At 47.9% G+C, this 16,957-nt stretch overlaps 1 protein-coding gene across 3 annotated transcripts in view; it reads left to right on the forward strand.

Annotated features, from left to right (window-relative positions):
• The window catches only part of STAG2 (STAG2 cohesin complex component), a 424,372-nt gene that overhangs the window by 235,233 nt on the left and 172,182 nt on the right, over positions 1-16,957 (forward strand). For all 3 annotated transcript variants that reach the window (XM_063937252.1, XM_063937250.1, XM_063937251.1), the window contains exon 19: positions 12,008-12,097. In XM_063937252.1, coding sequence (XP_063793322.1) covers positions 12,008-12,097 — 90 coding nt within the window. The remainder of the gene's footprint in view (positions 1-12,007; positions 12,098-16,957) is intronic.

A 16,957-nucleotide genomic window follows, 5' to 3' on the forward strand; every position in this document is an offset into this window, starting at 1 on the left:
TAGGGGCTATATGGAGATATTTAACCCCTGCCTGACTGGAAAAATAGCGGGAGAAGAACCCGCCGAAAAAGGGGCGGGGCCTATCTCCTCAGCACACGGCGCCATTTTCTGTCACAGCTCCGCTGGTCAGAACGGCTCCCAGGTCTCTCCCCTGCACTGCACTACAGAAACAGGGTAAAACAGAGAGGGGGGGCACATTAATGGCTATATATATATATATATTAAAGCAGCTATAAGGGAGCACTTAATATAAGGATATCCCTTGTATATATAGCGCTTTGTGGTGTGTGCTGGCAGACTCTCCCTCTGTCTCCCCAAAAGGGCTAGTGGGTCCTGTCTTCATTAGAGCATTCCCTGTGAGTTTGCGGTGTGTGTCGGTACGTGGTGTCGACATGTATGAGGACGATATTGGTGTGGAGGCGGAGCAATTGCCAAATATGCAGATGTCACCCCCCAGGGGGTCGACACCAGAATGGATGCCTTTATTTGTGGAATTACGTGATGGTTTATCTTCCCTTAAACAGTCAGTTGAGGACATGAGGCGGCCGGACAATCAATTAATGCCTGTCCAGGCGCCTCAAACACCGTCAGGGGCTGTAAAACGCCCTTTGCCTCAGTCGGTCGACACAGACCCAGACACGGGCACTGATTCCAGTGACGACGGTAGAAATTCAAACGTATTTTCCAGTAGGGCCACACGTTATATGATTTTGGCAATGAAGGAGACGTTACATTTAGCTGATACTACAGATACCGTAAAACAGGGTATTATGTATGGTGTGAAAAAACTACAAACAGTTTTTCCTGAATCAGAAGAATTAAATGACGTGTGTGATGAAGCGTGGGTTGCTCCTGATAAAAAGTTGATAATTTCAAAAAAGTTATTGGCATTATACCCTTTCCCGCCAGAGGTTAGGGCGCGCTGGGAAACACCCCCTAAGGTGGACAAGGCGCTCACACGCTTATCCAAACAAGTGGCGTTACCCTCTCCTGAGACGGCCGCACTTAAGGATCCATCAGATAGAAAGATGGAAGTTATTCAAAAGAATATATACACACATGCAGGTGTTATACTACGACCAGCTATAGCAACTGCCTGGATGTGCAGTGCTGGAGTAGTTTGGTCAGAATCCCTGATTGAAAATATTGATACCCTAGATAGGGACAATGTTTTACTGTCGTTAGAACAAATAAAGGATGCATTTATCTATATGCGTGATGCACAGAGGGATATTTGCACACTGGCATCTCGGGTGAGTGCTATGTCCATTTCAGCCAGAAGAGCCTTATGGACACGACAGTGGACAGGCGATGCGGATTCAAAACGTCACATGGAGGTTTTGCCGTATAAAGGGGAGGAGTTATTTGGAGTTGGTCTATCAGACTTGGTGGCCACGGCTACTGCCGGGAAATCCACTTTTTTACCTCAAGTCACTCCCCAACAGAGAAAGGCACCGACCTTTCAACCGCAGCCTTTTCGCTCCTACAAAAATAAGAGAGCAAAGGGCTTGTCGTACCTGCCACGAGGCAGAGGAAGAGGGAAGAGACACCAACAGGCAGCTCCTTCCCAGGAACAGAAGCCCTCCCCGGCTCCTGCAAAAACCTCAGCATGACGCTGGGGCCTCTCAAGCGGACTCGGGGACAGTGGGGGGCCGTCTCAAAAATTACAGCGCGCAGTGGGCTCACTCGCAGGTAGACCCCTGGATCCTGCAGATAATATCTCAGGGGTACAGGTTGGAATTAGAGACGGATCCTCCTCATCGTTTCCTGAAGTCTGCCTTACCAACCGTCTCTTCCGAAAGGGAGAGGGTGTTGGAAGCCATTCACAAGCTGTACGCTCAGCAGGTGATAGTCAAAGTACCCCTATTACAACAAGGAAAGGGGTATTATTCCACTCTATTTGTGGTACCGAAGCCGGATGGCTCGGTAAGGCCTATTCTAAATCTGAAGTCCTTGAACCTCTACATAAAAAAGTTCAAGTTCAAGATGGAGTCACTCAGAGCAGTGATAGCGAACCTGGAAGAAGGGGACTTTATGGTATCCTTGGACATCAAGGATGCGTATCTACACGTTCCGATTTACCCCGCACACCAGGGGTACCTCAGGTTCATTGTTCAAAACTGTCACTATCAGTTTCAGACGCTGCCGTTCGGATTGTCCACGGCGCCTCGGGTCTTTACCAAGGTAATGGCCGAGATGATGATTCTTCTTCGAAGAAAAGGCGTATTAGTTATCCCATACTTGGACGATCTCCTAATAAGGGCAAGGTCCAGAGAACAGCTGGAGACAGCTTTAGCACTATCTCAAGAGGTGCTAAGACAACACGGGTGGATTCTGAATATTCCAAAATCCCATTTAATCCCGACAACTCGTCTGCTGTTCCTAGGAATGATTCTGGACACGGTTCAGAAAAAGGTTTTCCTTCCAGAGGAAAAAGCCAAGGAGTTATCCGATCTGGTCAGGAACCTCCTAAAACCAGGAAAAGTGTCAGTACATCAATGCACAAGAGTCCTGGGAAAAATGGTGGCTTCTTACGAAGCAATTCCATTCGGCAGATTCCATGCAAGAATATTCCAAAGGGATCTGTTGGACAAATGGTCAGGGTCGCATCTGCAGATGCACCTGCGAATAACCCTGTCACCAAAGACAAGGGTGTCACTTCTGTGGTGGTTGCAGAAGGCTCACCTATTAGAAGGCCGCAGATTCGGCATTCAGGATTGGATCCTGGTGACCACGGACGCCAGCCTGAGAGGCTGGGGAGCAGTCACACAAGGAAGAAACTTCCAGGGAGTATGGACGAGTCTGGAAAAGTCTCTTCACATAAACATTCTGGAACTAAGAGCAATCTACAATGCTCTAAGCCAGGCGGAACTTCTCCTGCAAGGAAAGCCGGTGTTGATTCAGTCGGACAACATCACGGCGGTCGCCCATGTAAACAGGCAGGGCGGCACAAGAAGCAGGAGTGCAATGGCAGAAGCTGCCAAGATTCTTCGCTGGGCGGAGAATCACGTGATAGCACTGTCAGCAGTGTTCATCCCGGGCGTGGACAACTGGGAAGCAGACTTCCTCAGCAGACACGATCTTCATCCGGGAGAGTGGGGTCTACATCCAGAAGTCTTCAACATGTTAATAGACCGTTGGGAAAGACCAATTGTAGACATGATGGCGTCTCGCCTCAACAAGAAACTGGACAAATATTGCGCCAGGTCAAGAGATCCACAGGCAATAGCTGTGGACGCACTGGTAACTCCTTGGGTGTACCAGTCAGTGTATGTGTTTCCTCCTCTGCCGCTCATACCAAAGGTATTGAAGATCATACGGCAAAGAAGAGTAAGAACAATACTAGTGGTTCCGGATTGGCCGAGAAGGACTTGGTATCCGGAACTTCAAGAGATGCTCACGGACGAACCGTGGCCTCTACCTCTGAGAAGGGACCTGCTACAGCAGGGTCCCTGTCTTTTTCAAGACTTACCGCGGCTGCGTTTGACGGCATGGCGGTTGAACGCCAGATCCTAAAAGGGAAAGGCATTCCAGAAGAAGTCATTCCTACCTTGATTAAGGCACGGAAGGAAGTCACCGTGAAACATTATCACCGCATTTGGCGAAAATATGTAGCGTGGTGCGAGGATCGGAGGGTTCCGACGGAGGAATTCCAACTGGGTCGTTTCCTACATTTCCTGCAATCAGGATTATCTATGGGTCTCAAATTGGGATCCATTAAGGTTCAAATTTCGGCCCTGTCAATATTCTTCCAAAAAGAATTGGCCTCTGTCCCTGAGGTCCAGACTTTTGTCAAGGGAGTACTGCATATACAGCCTCCTGTGGTGCCTCCGGTGGCACCGTGGGATCTAAATGTAGTTTTAGATTTCCTCAAATCCCATTGGTTTGAACCATTGAAAAAGGTGGATTTGAAATATCTCACATTGAAAGTGACTATGTTACTAGCCCTGGCCTCTGCCAGGAGAGTATCTGAATTGGCGGCTTTATCTTATAAAAGTCCTTATCTAATCTTCCATTCGGATAGGGCAGAACTGCGGACTCGTCCGCATTTTCTCCCTAAAGTGGTATCAGCATTTCATCTGAACCAACCTATTGTGGTGCCTGCGGCCACTAGCGACTTGGAGGACTCCAAGTTGTTGGACGTTGTCAGAGCCTTAAAAATATACATTGCAAGGACGGCTGGAGTCAGAAAATCTGACTCGCTGTTTATATTGTATGCACCCAACAAGTTGGGCGCACCTGCTTCTAAGCAGTCGATTGCTCGTTGGATTTGTAACACAATTCAACTTGCACATTCTGTGGCAGGCCTGCCACAGCCTAAAACTGTAAAAGCCCACTCCACAAGGAAGGTGGGCTCATCTTGGGCGGCTGCCCGAGGGGTCTCGGCATTACAACTCTGCCGAGCAGCTACGTGGTCGGGGGAGAACACGTTTGTAAAATTTTACAAATTTGATACCCTGGCAAAGGAGGACCTGGAGTTCTCTCATTCGGTGCTGCAGAGTCATCCGCACTCTCCCGCCCGTTTGGGAGCTTTGGTATAATCCCCATGGTCCTTTCAGGAACCCCAGCATCCACTTAGGACGATAGAGAAAATAAGAATTTACTTACCGATAATTCTATTTCTCGGAGTCCGTAGTGGATGCTGGGCGCCCATCCCAAGTGCGGATTATCTGCAATACTTGTACATAGTTATTGTTAACTAATTCGGGTTATTGTTAAGGAGCCATCTTTAAGAGGCCCTTTCTGTTGTCATACTGTTAACTGGGTTTAGATCACAAGTTGTACGGTGTGATTGGTGTGGCTGGTATGAGTCTTACCCGGGATTCAAAATGCCTCCCTTATTGTGTATGCTCGTCCGGGCACAGTACCTAACTGGAGTCTGGAGGAGGGTCATAGGGGGAGGAGCCAGTGCACACCACCTGACCTAGTAAAGCTTTACTTTTTTGTGCCCTGTCTCCTGCGGAGCCGCTATTCCCCATGGTCCTTTCAGGAACCCCAGCATCCACTACGGACTCCGAGAAATAGAATTATCGGTAAGTAAATTCTTATTTTTACCGCTTCTGGTGTGTCCACACTAACAGAATCTAGGGCCGAATTGAGACCTGATCGCAACATCAACATTTTTCTCTAATGGTCAAAACCATGTACAGTGCAGGTGGGGCAGATATAACGTGCAGAGAGAGTTAGATTTGGGTGGGGTGTGTTCAAACTTAAATTTAAATTGCAGTGTAAAAATAAACCAGCCAGTATTTACCCTGCACCGAAATAAAATAACCCACCCAAATCTTAATATCTCTGCACATGTTACATTTGCCCCACCTGTAGTGCACATTATTTTGCCCATTAGAAAAAGATTTTGGTTTTGCGATCAGGTTGAATTAGGCCCATAGTTCTAAGCATTTCACTGGGTTACGGTTACTCCTTACCGTACTCTTTTAAACAAAGGAGCATTGTTTTAAAGCTACAATTAGCTCCAGCCCCAGCCTGCAATCCCATGGTCCAGTGACCAAAAATACTATTTTTCATTAGACTATTTTTCATTGTTGCTTCAAAGAATTAGAGTAGTACTTTAAGTAATTTTTTTTTCTGGTCTCGATAATAGCTCTGAAGAATTGCTAAACTAAGCGCCCACTTTAAGGTATATGTGATGTTTCTCTAGCATCCATAAGGAATGTTGGGGAATTAGTACGATGGGGGTATAGACGGGGTCCAAAGGAGCCGGTGCACTTTAAATTTCTTCAGCTGGGTATGCTGGTTCCTCCCCTCTATAACCACTCCCACAGGCAGTTTACAAAAAAGTGCCCTCAGGAGAGGATGCACACTGGAGCTCCAGAGCGTTTTCTTCAGTTTATTTTTAAATCATTTATTATCATTTTTGGTTTGCTGTTTGGGTAACCGCATACCTGCACCGTGGGGGGGGGGGGAAGGGGGTTAACGGTCTCTTAAGTCATCGGAGCCGCTTCCCCGCTGCAGGACCGCAGTCCTGAGAGGTTGTTGTACAGCGGGGCACTGCACTTTAGCGGTCAAAAACGCAGCACGCCGCACACCCCTAACATTGCCTGAAGGTGGCAAGTGGTGAGTACAAACCGGGGCCGGTACACGGGACCCTCCCGGTGGGGACTCGCTATAGCCCCCCCTTTGTACACTGGCAGCGGTAGTGTAAACTAACACTTCTGCGATGTTTTTATACTTTTATGGAGACTTCGCCAGTATGAATATCTATGAAGCTCTGGTGCCATTACATGGGGCGGAGCTTCTTCAGAGCTGGACCAGCGGCATTTTGGCACCTTCCTTTGCTTACAGCTGCAGCAGCAGGCACACACAGCACCTCCAGACAGGGGGAGAGCCGCTATTGTACACAATCTGTGTCCTGAAAAGGACTAAATCTCCGGTGTTACACCGTGATATAACAGCTTGCAGTATCACTGGGGCTGTTTAGCTTGGGTGTGCTGTTCCCTTCTCTCTGTCTCCCTCTCGCATACAGTAAGGGCAGGCTTGCTATTATATTACTTCTCTGTGTGTATAAGAGTTTACTGTAAACATAGTAAAACACCAATTACGCAATGTATGTCACACCAGATTCTCTCCCTCTACATCTGGTTCCATATGATGTGAACAATGGAGCCAGTCCTCACAACTCGGTGAGGGGGCTGGGGGGAGGGTCAAGAGCCTTCCTGGCTAGGTGCCATAAAATCTATGATGTCAGATATGTCTTCTCAGCTCACTGCTAATACTCAGAAAACACAACAACTGCAGCAGGCTGTTACAGACCTAGCTGCAAGGGCAGATGTTCCACAGCCCCCCTCTCTAACTCAGGACAACTCAAACATGGGTTACCTGCTTTACTCTCAGACTCTGATGAGGAGATACAGGAGGAAGGGGAGGACTTGGATCTTGTTACTGGGAATTCTCCTTCTACACAGGGTATTGAGCCCCTCTCTGCTATAAGGGACGTGTTAAAACTCCCTCTAGAGGACGCTGCAGCGCAGCAGTCCTTTTTTTCTTAACACAGATCAAACTCAGTGTCACGACCTGTTTAAGATAGCCTGGAAAAATCCAGATAAGAAATACCAAGTGACAAGTTTTGCACACTTGCCCATTTGCCCCTGAAGGCAGGAAACGCTGGGAAGAACCCCCGGCTGTAGACATATCAGTCTCTTGTCTATCTTTAAAAGGCAGTACTGTCAGCTCCGGGCTCTTTTACCATAAAGGACCCTGGGGATAGAAAAATACACAGTGACTGGTATATCACAAAGACCGGTCATAGTGGGTTGCTGGATGACTCATGCCATTCATACTTGGGCTGCTCAAATTCAAGAGGGCCTCTCGGGGAAAATGTCCCTTATCCCTACGGCGACTCTCCTAAAACACATTCAAGACACTGCACACGTCCTGTGTGGCTCTCTCAAGGAGATAGGTTTAATTAATACTAGGACCACTGCTTTTGAAGTGTCATCTTGCAGAGCTTTGTAGTTGCGTCAGTGGATAGCGGACGTGGAGTCCAAGCGCAGTGTAGAGGCTCTTCCTCTTTATGGGATTGGCTCTTCGGGGGGTGATTGGATACGTGGATTTCAAAAGTTACTGCGGGGAAATCCACGTTTCTCTCCTCTGGGGCCCCGCCGGCTAGACGTCCCTACCCGGGGCCATCTGCCTAGTCCTTTCGGTCTAACAGATTTAGATCTAGGGCCAGAGGTGCCTGCAATGCGTCTAGAGGCACCAGAGGTAAGACAAGAAAACCAGCAACCACAGGTTCTCGGGACCAGAGCACCAGTTCTGCTTCCACTAAGGCCTTAGCATGACGTTGCCCACCCGCCCCGAGGGGATCTCGAGGTGGGAGCTCAGCTGCGTCACTTCAGACGCATCTGGGAAGGTTCCTGCCAGGATTCCTGGGTAAAGGACCTCATTTCTCAGAGCTACAAGCTGAAGTTCGACGGCGCTCTTCCCCAACGATTTTTTCAAATCAAGCTTACCAGCTTTGGAGGATACGCGTGTTACGCTGCAACAGGCCATCCTAAAATTGGTGCAGTCCCCCACGTCATTGTTCCAGTGCTACTGCAACAACAGGGAAAGGGTTACTACTCCAACCTGTTCGTGGTACCGAAACCGGACGGTTCGGTAAGGCCTATTTTGAATATAAAATCCTTGAACCCTTACCTAAAGGTTTTCAAGTTCAAGATGGAATACTTGCGTACAGTGATTGCGGGCCTGGAAGAACGGTAGTTCATTGTCTCACTGGATATAAAGGACGCCTATCTCCATATCCCGATTTAGCCACCTCACCAGGCTTACCTGAGGTATACCTTGCTGAACGATCACTACCAGTTCCAGGCTCTACCCTTCGGCCTGTCCACAGCTCCGAGGGTGTTCACGAAGGTGATGGCGGAAATGAGGTTCGAACTCCGGGTCCAGGGGGTCAATATTGTCCCTTATCTGGACGATCTCTCGATAAAGGCGAGATCCAGGGAGTTTTTATTGGTCCATATAGACCACACTATCCAACTTCTGTCACACCATGGGTGGATCCTCAATTTACAGAAGTTCCACCTGGAGCCAACTCGGCGGCTCCTGTTCCTGGGAATGTTGTTGGATACTGTGGCCCAGAAAGTGTTCCTCCCAGAAGACAAAGCGAGAACACTTCAGGAGATGGTCCGCATGGTTCTACGGCCTATTTGAATATCCATCCATCTTTGTAGAAGATTGTTGGGGAAAATGGTAGCCTCATATGAGGCAATCCAGTATGGAAGGTTCCATGCCAGAACATTTCAATTGGATCTCCTGAGCAAGTGGTCCAGATAACATCTTCAGATGCACCGGATAATACTGCTGTCACCTCATGCCAGGATTTCTCTCCTGTGGTAGCTGCAGTCCTCAAATCTACAGGAAGGTCGAAGTTTCGGGATTCAGGATTGTATCCTCCTCACGACAGATGCGAATCTGAGAGGATGGAGAGCTGTCACCCAGGGTCCCAGTTCCAGAGCAGGTGGTCAGCCCACGAAGCCCTACTTCCGATCAACATTCTGGAACTTCGGGTAATCTACAATGCTCTGCTTCAGGCCTCTCCTCTACTTAGGGATCACGTGATCCAAGTTCAGTCAGACAACGCCACGGCTGTGGCGTACATAATTCGGCAAGGAAGGACACAAAGCTGGGCCTGAATGTGAGAGGTGTCAAAGACACTCCTCTGGGCAGAAAGCAATGCAAGAGCAATGTCCGCAATCTTCATTCTTGGTGTAGACAACTGGGAAGCGGACTTCCTGAGTCGTCACGATCGCCACCCGGGAAAGTGGGGGCTTCACCATCAGGTGTTTTAGCAGATCATCGACCGGTGGGGCTGTCCACAAATATACATGATGGCTTCTTGACTCAACACGAAGCTTCGCTGGTATTGGTCATGAACCAGGGACCCTCAGATGAGGGCAGTAGATGCACTGACGTCGCCTAGGCCTTTCCGGCTGTTCTTACCTGTTTCCTCCTTTTCCATTGCTCCCAAGGGTGCTAAAGGGAATCAGGAATCAGAGTCCAGGCAATTCTGATTGGCCCGGATTGGCCTCGGAGGGCGTGGTACGCAAATCTTCTGGACATGTCTATCGAAGAACCTTGGCCTCTGCCAATAAGAAGAGATCTACTTCAACAAGGACCGTTCGTCTACCCGGACTTACGGCGTGTTCGTTTGATGGCATGGAGATTGAGCAGAACATCCTAGCTCACAAAGGCCTTTCCAAAAAGGTTATTGCTACCATGGTTCAGGCCAGGAAACCTGTGATGTCAAAACACTATCATCATATCTGGAGAAGATATATCTCTTAGTGTGAGGAACGCACATATACGCCTTTGGAGTTCCACTTGTGATGTTTCCTGCGTTTCTGGCAGGCTGGTGTGGATAAGGGCTTACGTCTGGGTTCCATTAAGGTCCAGAATTCAGCTCTCTCAATTTTCTTCCAGAAGAAATTGGCACTGTTTCCAGAAACTCAGTCCTTCTTGCAAGGGGTACTTCACATACAACCTTCTTTTGTGCCGCCCACGGCACCCTGGGATTTGAATGTAGTGTTGGAATTTCCACGGTCCTCCTTGTGTGAACCTCTGATGACTGTAGAAGACAAGTACCTCACGTGGAAGACGGTGATGTTATTGGCCCTGGCCTCTGCTAGGCGTGTTTCAGAATTGGGGGCCCTGTCGTGTAAAAGTCCCTACTTGGCCTTTTACGGGGTCAGAGCGGCGCTCGGGACTAGGCAGCAGTTCCTGCTGAAGGTCGTCTCTGTGTTCCACTTGAATCACCCTATCGTGGTTCCGTCCAGTTCTGGCACTTCTGCTCCTCTTGGGGCATTGGCTGCTGTGCGATCCTTGAAGATCTGTATCAAGAGGACGGCTTGGATCAGAAAGACGGATTCCTTGTTTGTGCGTAGAAAAGGGTTTCCCTGCTTCTAAGCAGTCCATTGCTTGTTGGCTTAGGCTTACTATGCAACAGGCCTGTGTGTTGGCAGCTTTACCTGTTCCACAGTCTCTGAAGGCCCACTCTACAAGATCTGTGGGGTCTTCCTGGGCGGCTGCCCGTGGAATCTTGGCCTTGCATCTATACCCAGCTGCTACCTGGTCGGGGAAGAAGACCTTTGTAAAGTTCTACAGGTTTAATGCCCTGGCCAAAGAGAATACCCAGTTTGGACAGGCGGTGCTGCAGACGTCTCTGCACATTCCTGCCTGTTCTGGAAGCTTTGGGACATAACCATCGTACTAATTCCCCAATATCCCTTATGGATGCTAGAGAAAATAGGATTTTAATTACCCACTGGTAAATCCTTTTCTCATAGTCCATAAGGGAAATTAGGCGCCCGCCTCAGTACATTGACTTATCTGCAGGTTTTCTCTTATATGGTTACCTGTTCAGCTGTTGCTGTTTTGTTACCAGCCATTGCTGGTCGTTTTATATTATTGGTGTGTGAATCTCACCACTCATTGTTATGTTCCTTCTCTCAAATATGTCCGTTCTCCTTCGGGCACTATTTTACCTATTACTGGCTGTGGGAGGGGGCATAGAGGGGAGGGGCCAGCACACCCAGTTGAAGAAATGTAAAGTGCACCGGCTCCTTTTGACCCAGTGTATGCCCCCATCGTACTATATATATATATATATATCCCTTATATATGTATATATCCCTTATTATATATATATATATATATATATATATATATATATATATATATATATATATATATATCCCTTATGTATATATCCCTTATTGACTACGAGAAAAGGATTTACCGGTAGATAATTAAAATCCTATTTTTTGAGTCTCATTGGGCCCTCATTCTAAACTGAATAAAGCTTCAACAGAGTGGATCCCAGTTCATAAGTTAAAAGTACTGCAGCCAGAGCTTTTTGAGCTTCGCTTTGTTGCTTAGGGCTCCCAGGAGGTGCTGCACGTTCAGGATTTGTTTAAATCAATTTGGAACTATAGGAAAGAAGTCCAGCTTTGCTTACTTACAGTCGTCATGTGGGAAATTATCTTGCAGCTTCCCAAAATCTCCTGGTCCCTCTCCCTTCCATACTCACTCCTGCAGAGTTCATGCGTAATACCCCTTTTTACACTGCCTAAATAATCCCTGGTTATTGCCGGGTCAACCCGTGTTGGTCCTTGTTGTAAATGTGTCAATGACAAAAAAAATGCAGGGTGACTGACCAGGAAATCCAACCTGGGTAGCGAGCAGGATTGGACCCGTGTAACCGGGCACTGTAAACGAGTGTGATCCCGTTACATGCCAGTGAAGAGCTGGCTCACTGGCACTTGGAGATTTTGGAGATTGACATCTCCAAGCACCATCAGAGGGAAGCACTGACAATAACCCGAACAGCCTGCAATAAAACATATATTTTCTGCTGTTTCCATGATAAATTATAAAAATGTTGTGTGGGTACAGTTTTTGTAGCTGGTGTGTTGCACTTATTGCTAACAGTGTAGTAGTGCTTACATTATTATTTTAATTTTACATTTTCCAAAAAAATTTTTTTTAGTATTCTGTTGATGCAGAGAAGGTGACAAATCTTCTGCAGTTGCCACAGTATTTCGACTTGGAAATCTACACAACTGGGAGGCTAGAAAAGGTAACTGCAGTGGTTATATAGAGTTTTACCTTGTGATTTAAAAGGGAAAAAATAAATAAATATATATATATATATATATATATATATATATATATATATATTGTTTGTTTTTATTTTATTTTGTCATCGTGTTGTCTTTTTCCCTCACAGCTTATCACTTTGTTTATCAAACTGGTTTCAGATTTAAATTGGAGAACATATGTATGACATTGCGATATTTACGTTATTTTAATTTGTGTTTCATACAGATGTGTCCTCATGTCAAGCCAAACAGCCCCTTTGCGGAAATATTTCTAGCGTCTACCTTTTTTTTTACCTAAAAATGTGTCTTAATTGCTACACAGTGCTATGAGGACACAGACGGAGACAGTGCTGATTAATTTGATATGACATTTGTATATCTTCGTGTACAGAATCAGAGACTCAGATGCACAAAGTGCAACAATGTAACATCCAGCAGCTTTTTATTCCAGTTCTGTTCTGCTACCTCTACAGACTGTCACACACAACGTATAAGTGTCATATATCATTAATCGGCACAGTCTCCTCATGCGTCCTAGTCTCATTGCGTTATGATTATGATGCATTTTGGCAAACCCCGGCATTACCAAAGTTGCACGGGACCTGGCTGCTAACGCACGCTAGGTATCATGCGCTGCATGGCATATTAAGGCTAGATGTATGAGGACGCATCTGTGCTTGTGTCCAAAGTTCCAATTGTAATGCTAATTATAAATCAGTAGCTACCATTTGGGATACAGGACAGGAGTTTATGCAGGATTTCAGGGCAGCACACTTTTTTCATTTCCCCAAATTAGTTGTTGCAATCAAACATGGTCTTACCAAGTTCTATCATTAATAGTGATAGTATTAGTGTCTATGTACCTTTTTACTTTCTTTAAATCATTGAAATTGTTTTTCTCTAACGTCCTAAGTGGATGCTGGGGACTCCGTAAGGACCATGGGGATTAGCGGCTCCGCAGGAGACTGGGCACAACTATAAAGAAAGCTTTTAGACTACTGGTGTGCACTGGCTCCTCCCACCAAGACCCTCCTCCAGACTTCAGTTAGATTCTTGTGCCCGGCTGAGCTGGATGCACACTAGGGGCTATCCTGAGCACCTAGAAAGAAAGTATATTTAGGTTTTTTATTTTACAGTGAGATCTGCTGGCAACAGACTCACTGCAGCGAGGGACTAAGGGGAGAAGAAGCGAACCTACCGAACAGGTGGTAGTTTGGGCTTCTTAGACTACTGGACACCATTAGCTCCAGAGGGATCGACCGCAGGACCCGACCTTGGTGTTCGTTCCCGGAGCCGCGCCGCCGTCCCCCTTACAGAGCCAGAAGCAACGAAGAGGTCCGGAAAATCGGCGGCAGAAGACTTCGGTCTTCACCAAGGTAGCGCACAGCACTGCAGCTGTGCGCCATTGCTCCTCATGTACACCTCACACTCCGGTCACTGATGGGTGCAGGGCGCTGGGGGGGGGGGCGCCCTGAGGGCAATATGACACCTTGGCTGGCAAATATACATCATATATAGTCCTAGAGGCTATATAGATGTAAAATTACCCCTGCCAGTATTCCAGAAAAAGCGGGAGAAAGTCCGCCGAAAAGGGGGCGGGGCTTCTCCCTCAGCACACTGGCGCCATTTTTCCCTCACAGTTCCGCTGGAAGGAAGCTCCCTGGCTCTCCCCTGCAGTCTGAACACTACAGAAGGGTAAAAAAGAGAGTGGGGGCACTAAATTTAGGCGCAGTATAGATAATATATATATATATATATGATATATATAAAAAAGCAGCTATAAGTGAAAACACTCATTGATAGTGGGATCCCTGTGTTATATAGCGCTCTGGTGTGTGCTGGCATACTCTCTCTCTGTCTCCCCAAAGGGCTTTGTGGGGTCCTGTCCTCTGTCAGAGCATTCCCTGTGTGTTTGCGGTGTGTCGGTACGGCTGTGTCGACATGTTTGATGAGGAGGCTTATGTGGAGGCGGAGCAAATGCCTGTAAACGTGATGTCACCCCCTGTGGGGTCGACACCTGAGTGGATGGTGCTGTGGAAGGACTTACGCGACAGTGTCGACTCCTTGCATAAAAGGTTTGACGACATACCTATTGTGGGACAGCCGGCTTCTCAGCCTGTGCCTGCCCAGGCGTCTCAAAAGCCATCAGGGGCTCTAAAACGCCCGCTACCTCAGATGGCTGACACAGATGTCGACACGGATACTGACTCCAGTGTCGACGACGATGAGACTAATGTAACTTCCAGTAGGGCCACACGTTACATGATTGAGGCAATGAAAAATGTGTTTCACATTTCTGATGTTACCCCCGGTACCACAAAAAAGGGTATAATGTTTGGAGAGAAAAAACTACCAGTAGCTTTTCCTCCATCTGAAGAGTTAAACGAAGTGTGTGAAGAAGCATGGGCTTCCCCTGATAAAAAGCTGGTAATTTCTAAGAGGTTACTAATGGCGTACCCTTTCCCGCCAGAGGATAGGTCACGCTGGGAAACATCCCCTAGGGTGGATAAAGCGCTCACACGCTTGTCAAAGAAGGTGGCACTACCGTCTCCGGATACGGCCGCCCTGAAGGAATCTGCTGATAGAAAGCAGGAGGCTATCCTGAAATCTATATATACACACACAGGTGTTATACTGAGACCGGCTATTGCTTCAGCCTGGATGTGCAATGCTGCTGCTGCGTGGTCAGATTCCCTGTCAGAAAATATAGATACCCTAGACAGGGACACTATATTGCTAAACGTAGAGCATATAAAAGACGCACTTTTATACATGAGGGATGCACAGAGGGATATTTGCCGGCTGGCATCCAAAATTAGTGCAATGTCCATTTCTGCCAGGAGAGGGTTATGGACTCGGCAGTGGACAGGAGATGCAGATTCCAAACGACACATGGAAGTTCTGCCTTATAAGGGTGAGGAGTTGTTCGGGGATGGTCTCTCGGACCTCGTTTCCACAGCAACAGCTGGGAAGTCTACATTTTTACCCCATGTTCCCTCACAACCAAAGAAAGCACCGTATTATCAGGTACAGTCCTTTCGGCCCAATAGGGGCAAGCGGGTTAAAGGCGCGTCCTTTCTGCCCAGAGGCAGAGGTAGGGGAAAGAAGCTGCAGCATACAGCCAGTTCCCAGGAGCAAAAGTCCTCCCCCGCTTCCTCTAAGTCCACAGCATGACGCTGGGGCTTCACAGGCGGAGCCAGGTACGGTGGGGGCCCGTCTCAAAAACTTCAGCAATCAGTGGGCTCGCTCACGGGTGGATCCCTGGATCCTTCAAGTAGTATCTCAGGGGTACAAGCTGGAATTCGAGACGTCTCCCCCCCCCGCCGTTTCCTCAAATCTGCCTTGCCAACCACTCCCTCAGGCAGGGAGGCAGTGTTACAGGCAATTCACAAGCTGTATTCACAACAAGTGATAGTAAAGGTGCCCCTACTTCAACAAGGAAGGGGTTACTATTCCACAATGTTTGTGGTACCGAAGCCGGACGGTTCGGTGAGACCCATTTTAAATTTGAAATCCTTGAACACATATATAAAAAAATTCAAGTTCAAGATGGAATCGCTCAGGGCGGTTATTGCAAGCCTGGACGAGGGGGATTAAATGGTATCACTGGACATCAAGGATGCTTACCTACATGTCCCCATTTACCATCCTCACCAGGAGTACCTCAGATTTGTGGTACAAGATTGTCATTACCAATTCCAGACGTTGCCGTTTGGTCTATCCACGGCTCCGAGGGTCTTTACCAAGGTAATGGCCGAAATGATGATACTCCTTCGAAAGAAGGGAGTTTTAATTATCCCGTACTTGGACGATCTCCTGATAAAGGCGAGGTCCAGAGAGCAGTTGTTGGTAGGGGTAGCACTATCTCGGGAAGTGCTACAACAGCACGGCTGGATTCTAAACATTCCAAAGTCACAGCTCGTCCCTACGACACGTCTGCTGTTCCTAGGGATGGTTCTGGACACAGAACAGAGAAAAGTGTTTCTCCCGGAGGAGAAGGCCAAGGAGCGGTCATCTCTAGTCAGAGGCCTCCTAAAGCCAAAACAGGTGTCGGTGCATCACTGCACGCGGATCCTGGGAAAAATGGTAGCTTCCTACGAAGCGATTCCATTCGGCAGGTTTCATGCAAGAACCTTTCAGTGGGACCTGTTGGACAAGTGGTCCGGATCGCATCTTCAGATGCATCGTCTGATAACCCTGTCTCCGAGGACAAGGGTGTCTCTGCTGTGGTGGCTGCAGAGTGCTCATCTTCAAGAGGGCCGCAGATTCGGCATACAGGACTGGGTCCTGGTGACCACGGATGCCAGCCTTCGAGGCTGGGGAGCAGTCACACAGGGAAGAAACTTCCAAGGACTATGGTCAAGTCAGGAGACTTCCCTGCACATAAATATTCTGGAACTGAGGGCCATTTACAATGCCCTAAGTCAGGCAAAACCCCTGCTTCAAAACCAGCCGGTACTGATCCAGTCAGACAACATCACGGCGGTCGCCCATGTAAATCGACAGGGCGGCACGAGAAGCAGGACGGCAATGGCAGAAGCCACAAGGATTCTCCGATGGGCGGAAAATCACGTGTTAGCACTGTCAGCAGTGTTCATTCCGGGAGTGGACAACTGGGAAGCAGACTTCCTCAGCAGGCACGACCTCCACCCGGGAGAGTGGGGACTTCATCCAGAAGTCTTTCAAATGATTGTAAACCGGTGGAAAAAGCCACAGGTGGACATGATGGCGTCCCGCCTAAACAAAAAGCTAGAAAAATATTGCGCCAGGTCGAGAGACCCTCAGGCGATAGCTGTGGACGCTCTAGTAACACCGTGGGTGTACCGATCGGTTTATGT

This window comes from Pseudophryne corroboree, chromosome 8 (assembly GCF_028390025.1).
Source record: "Pseudophryne corroboree isolate aPseCor3 chromosome 8, aPseCor3.hap2, whole genome shotgun sequence".
Classification (NCBI taxonomy): domain Eukaryota; kingdom Metazoa; phylum Chordata; class Amphibia; order Anura; family Myobatrachidae; genus Pseudophryne; species Pseudophryne corroboree.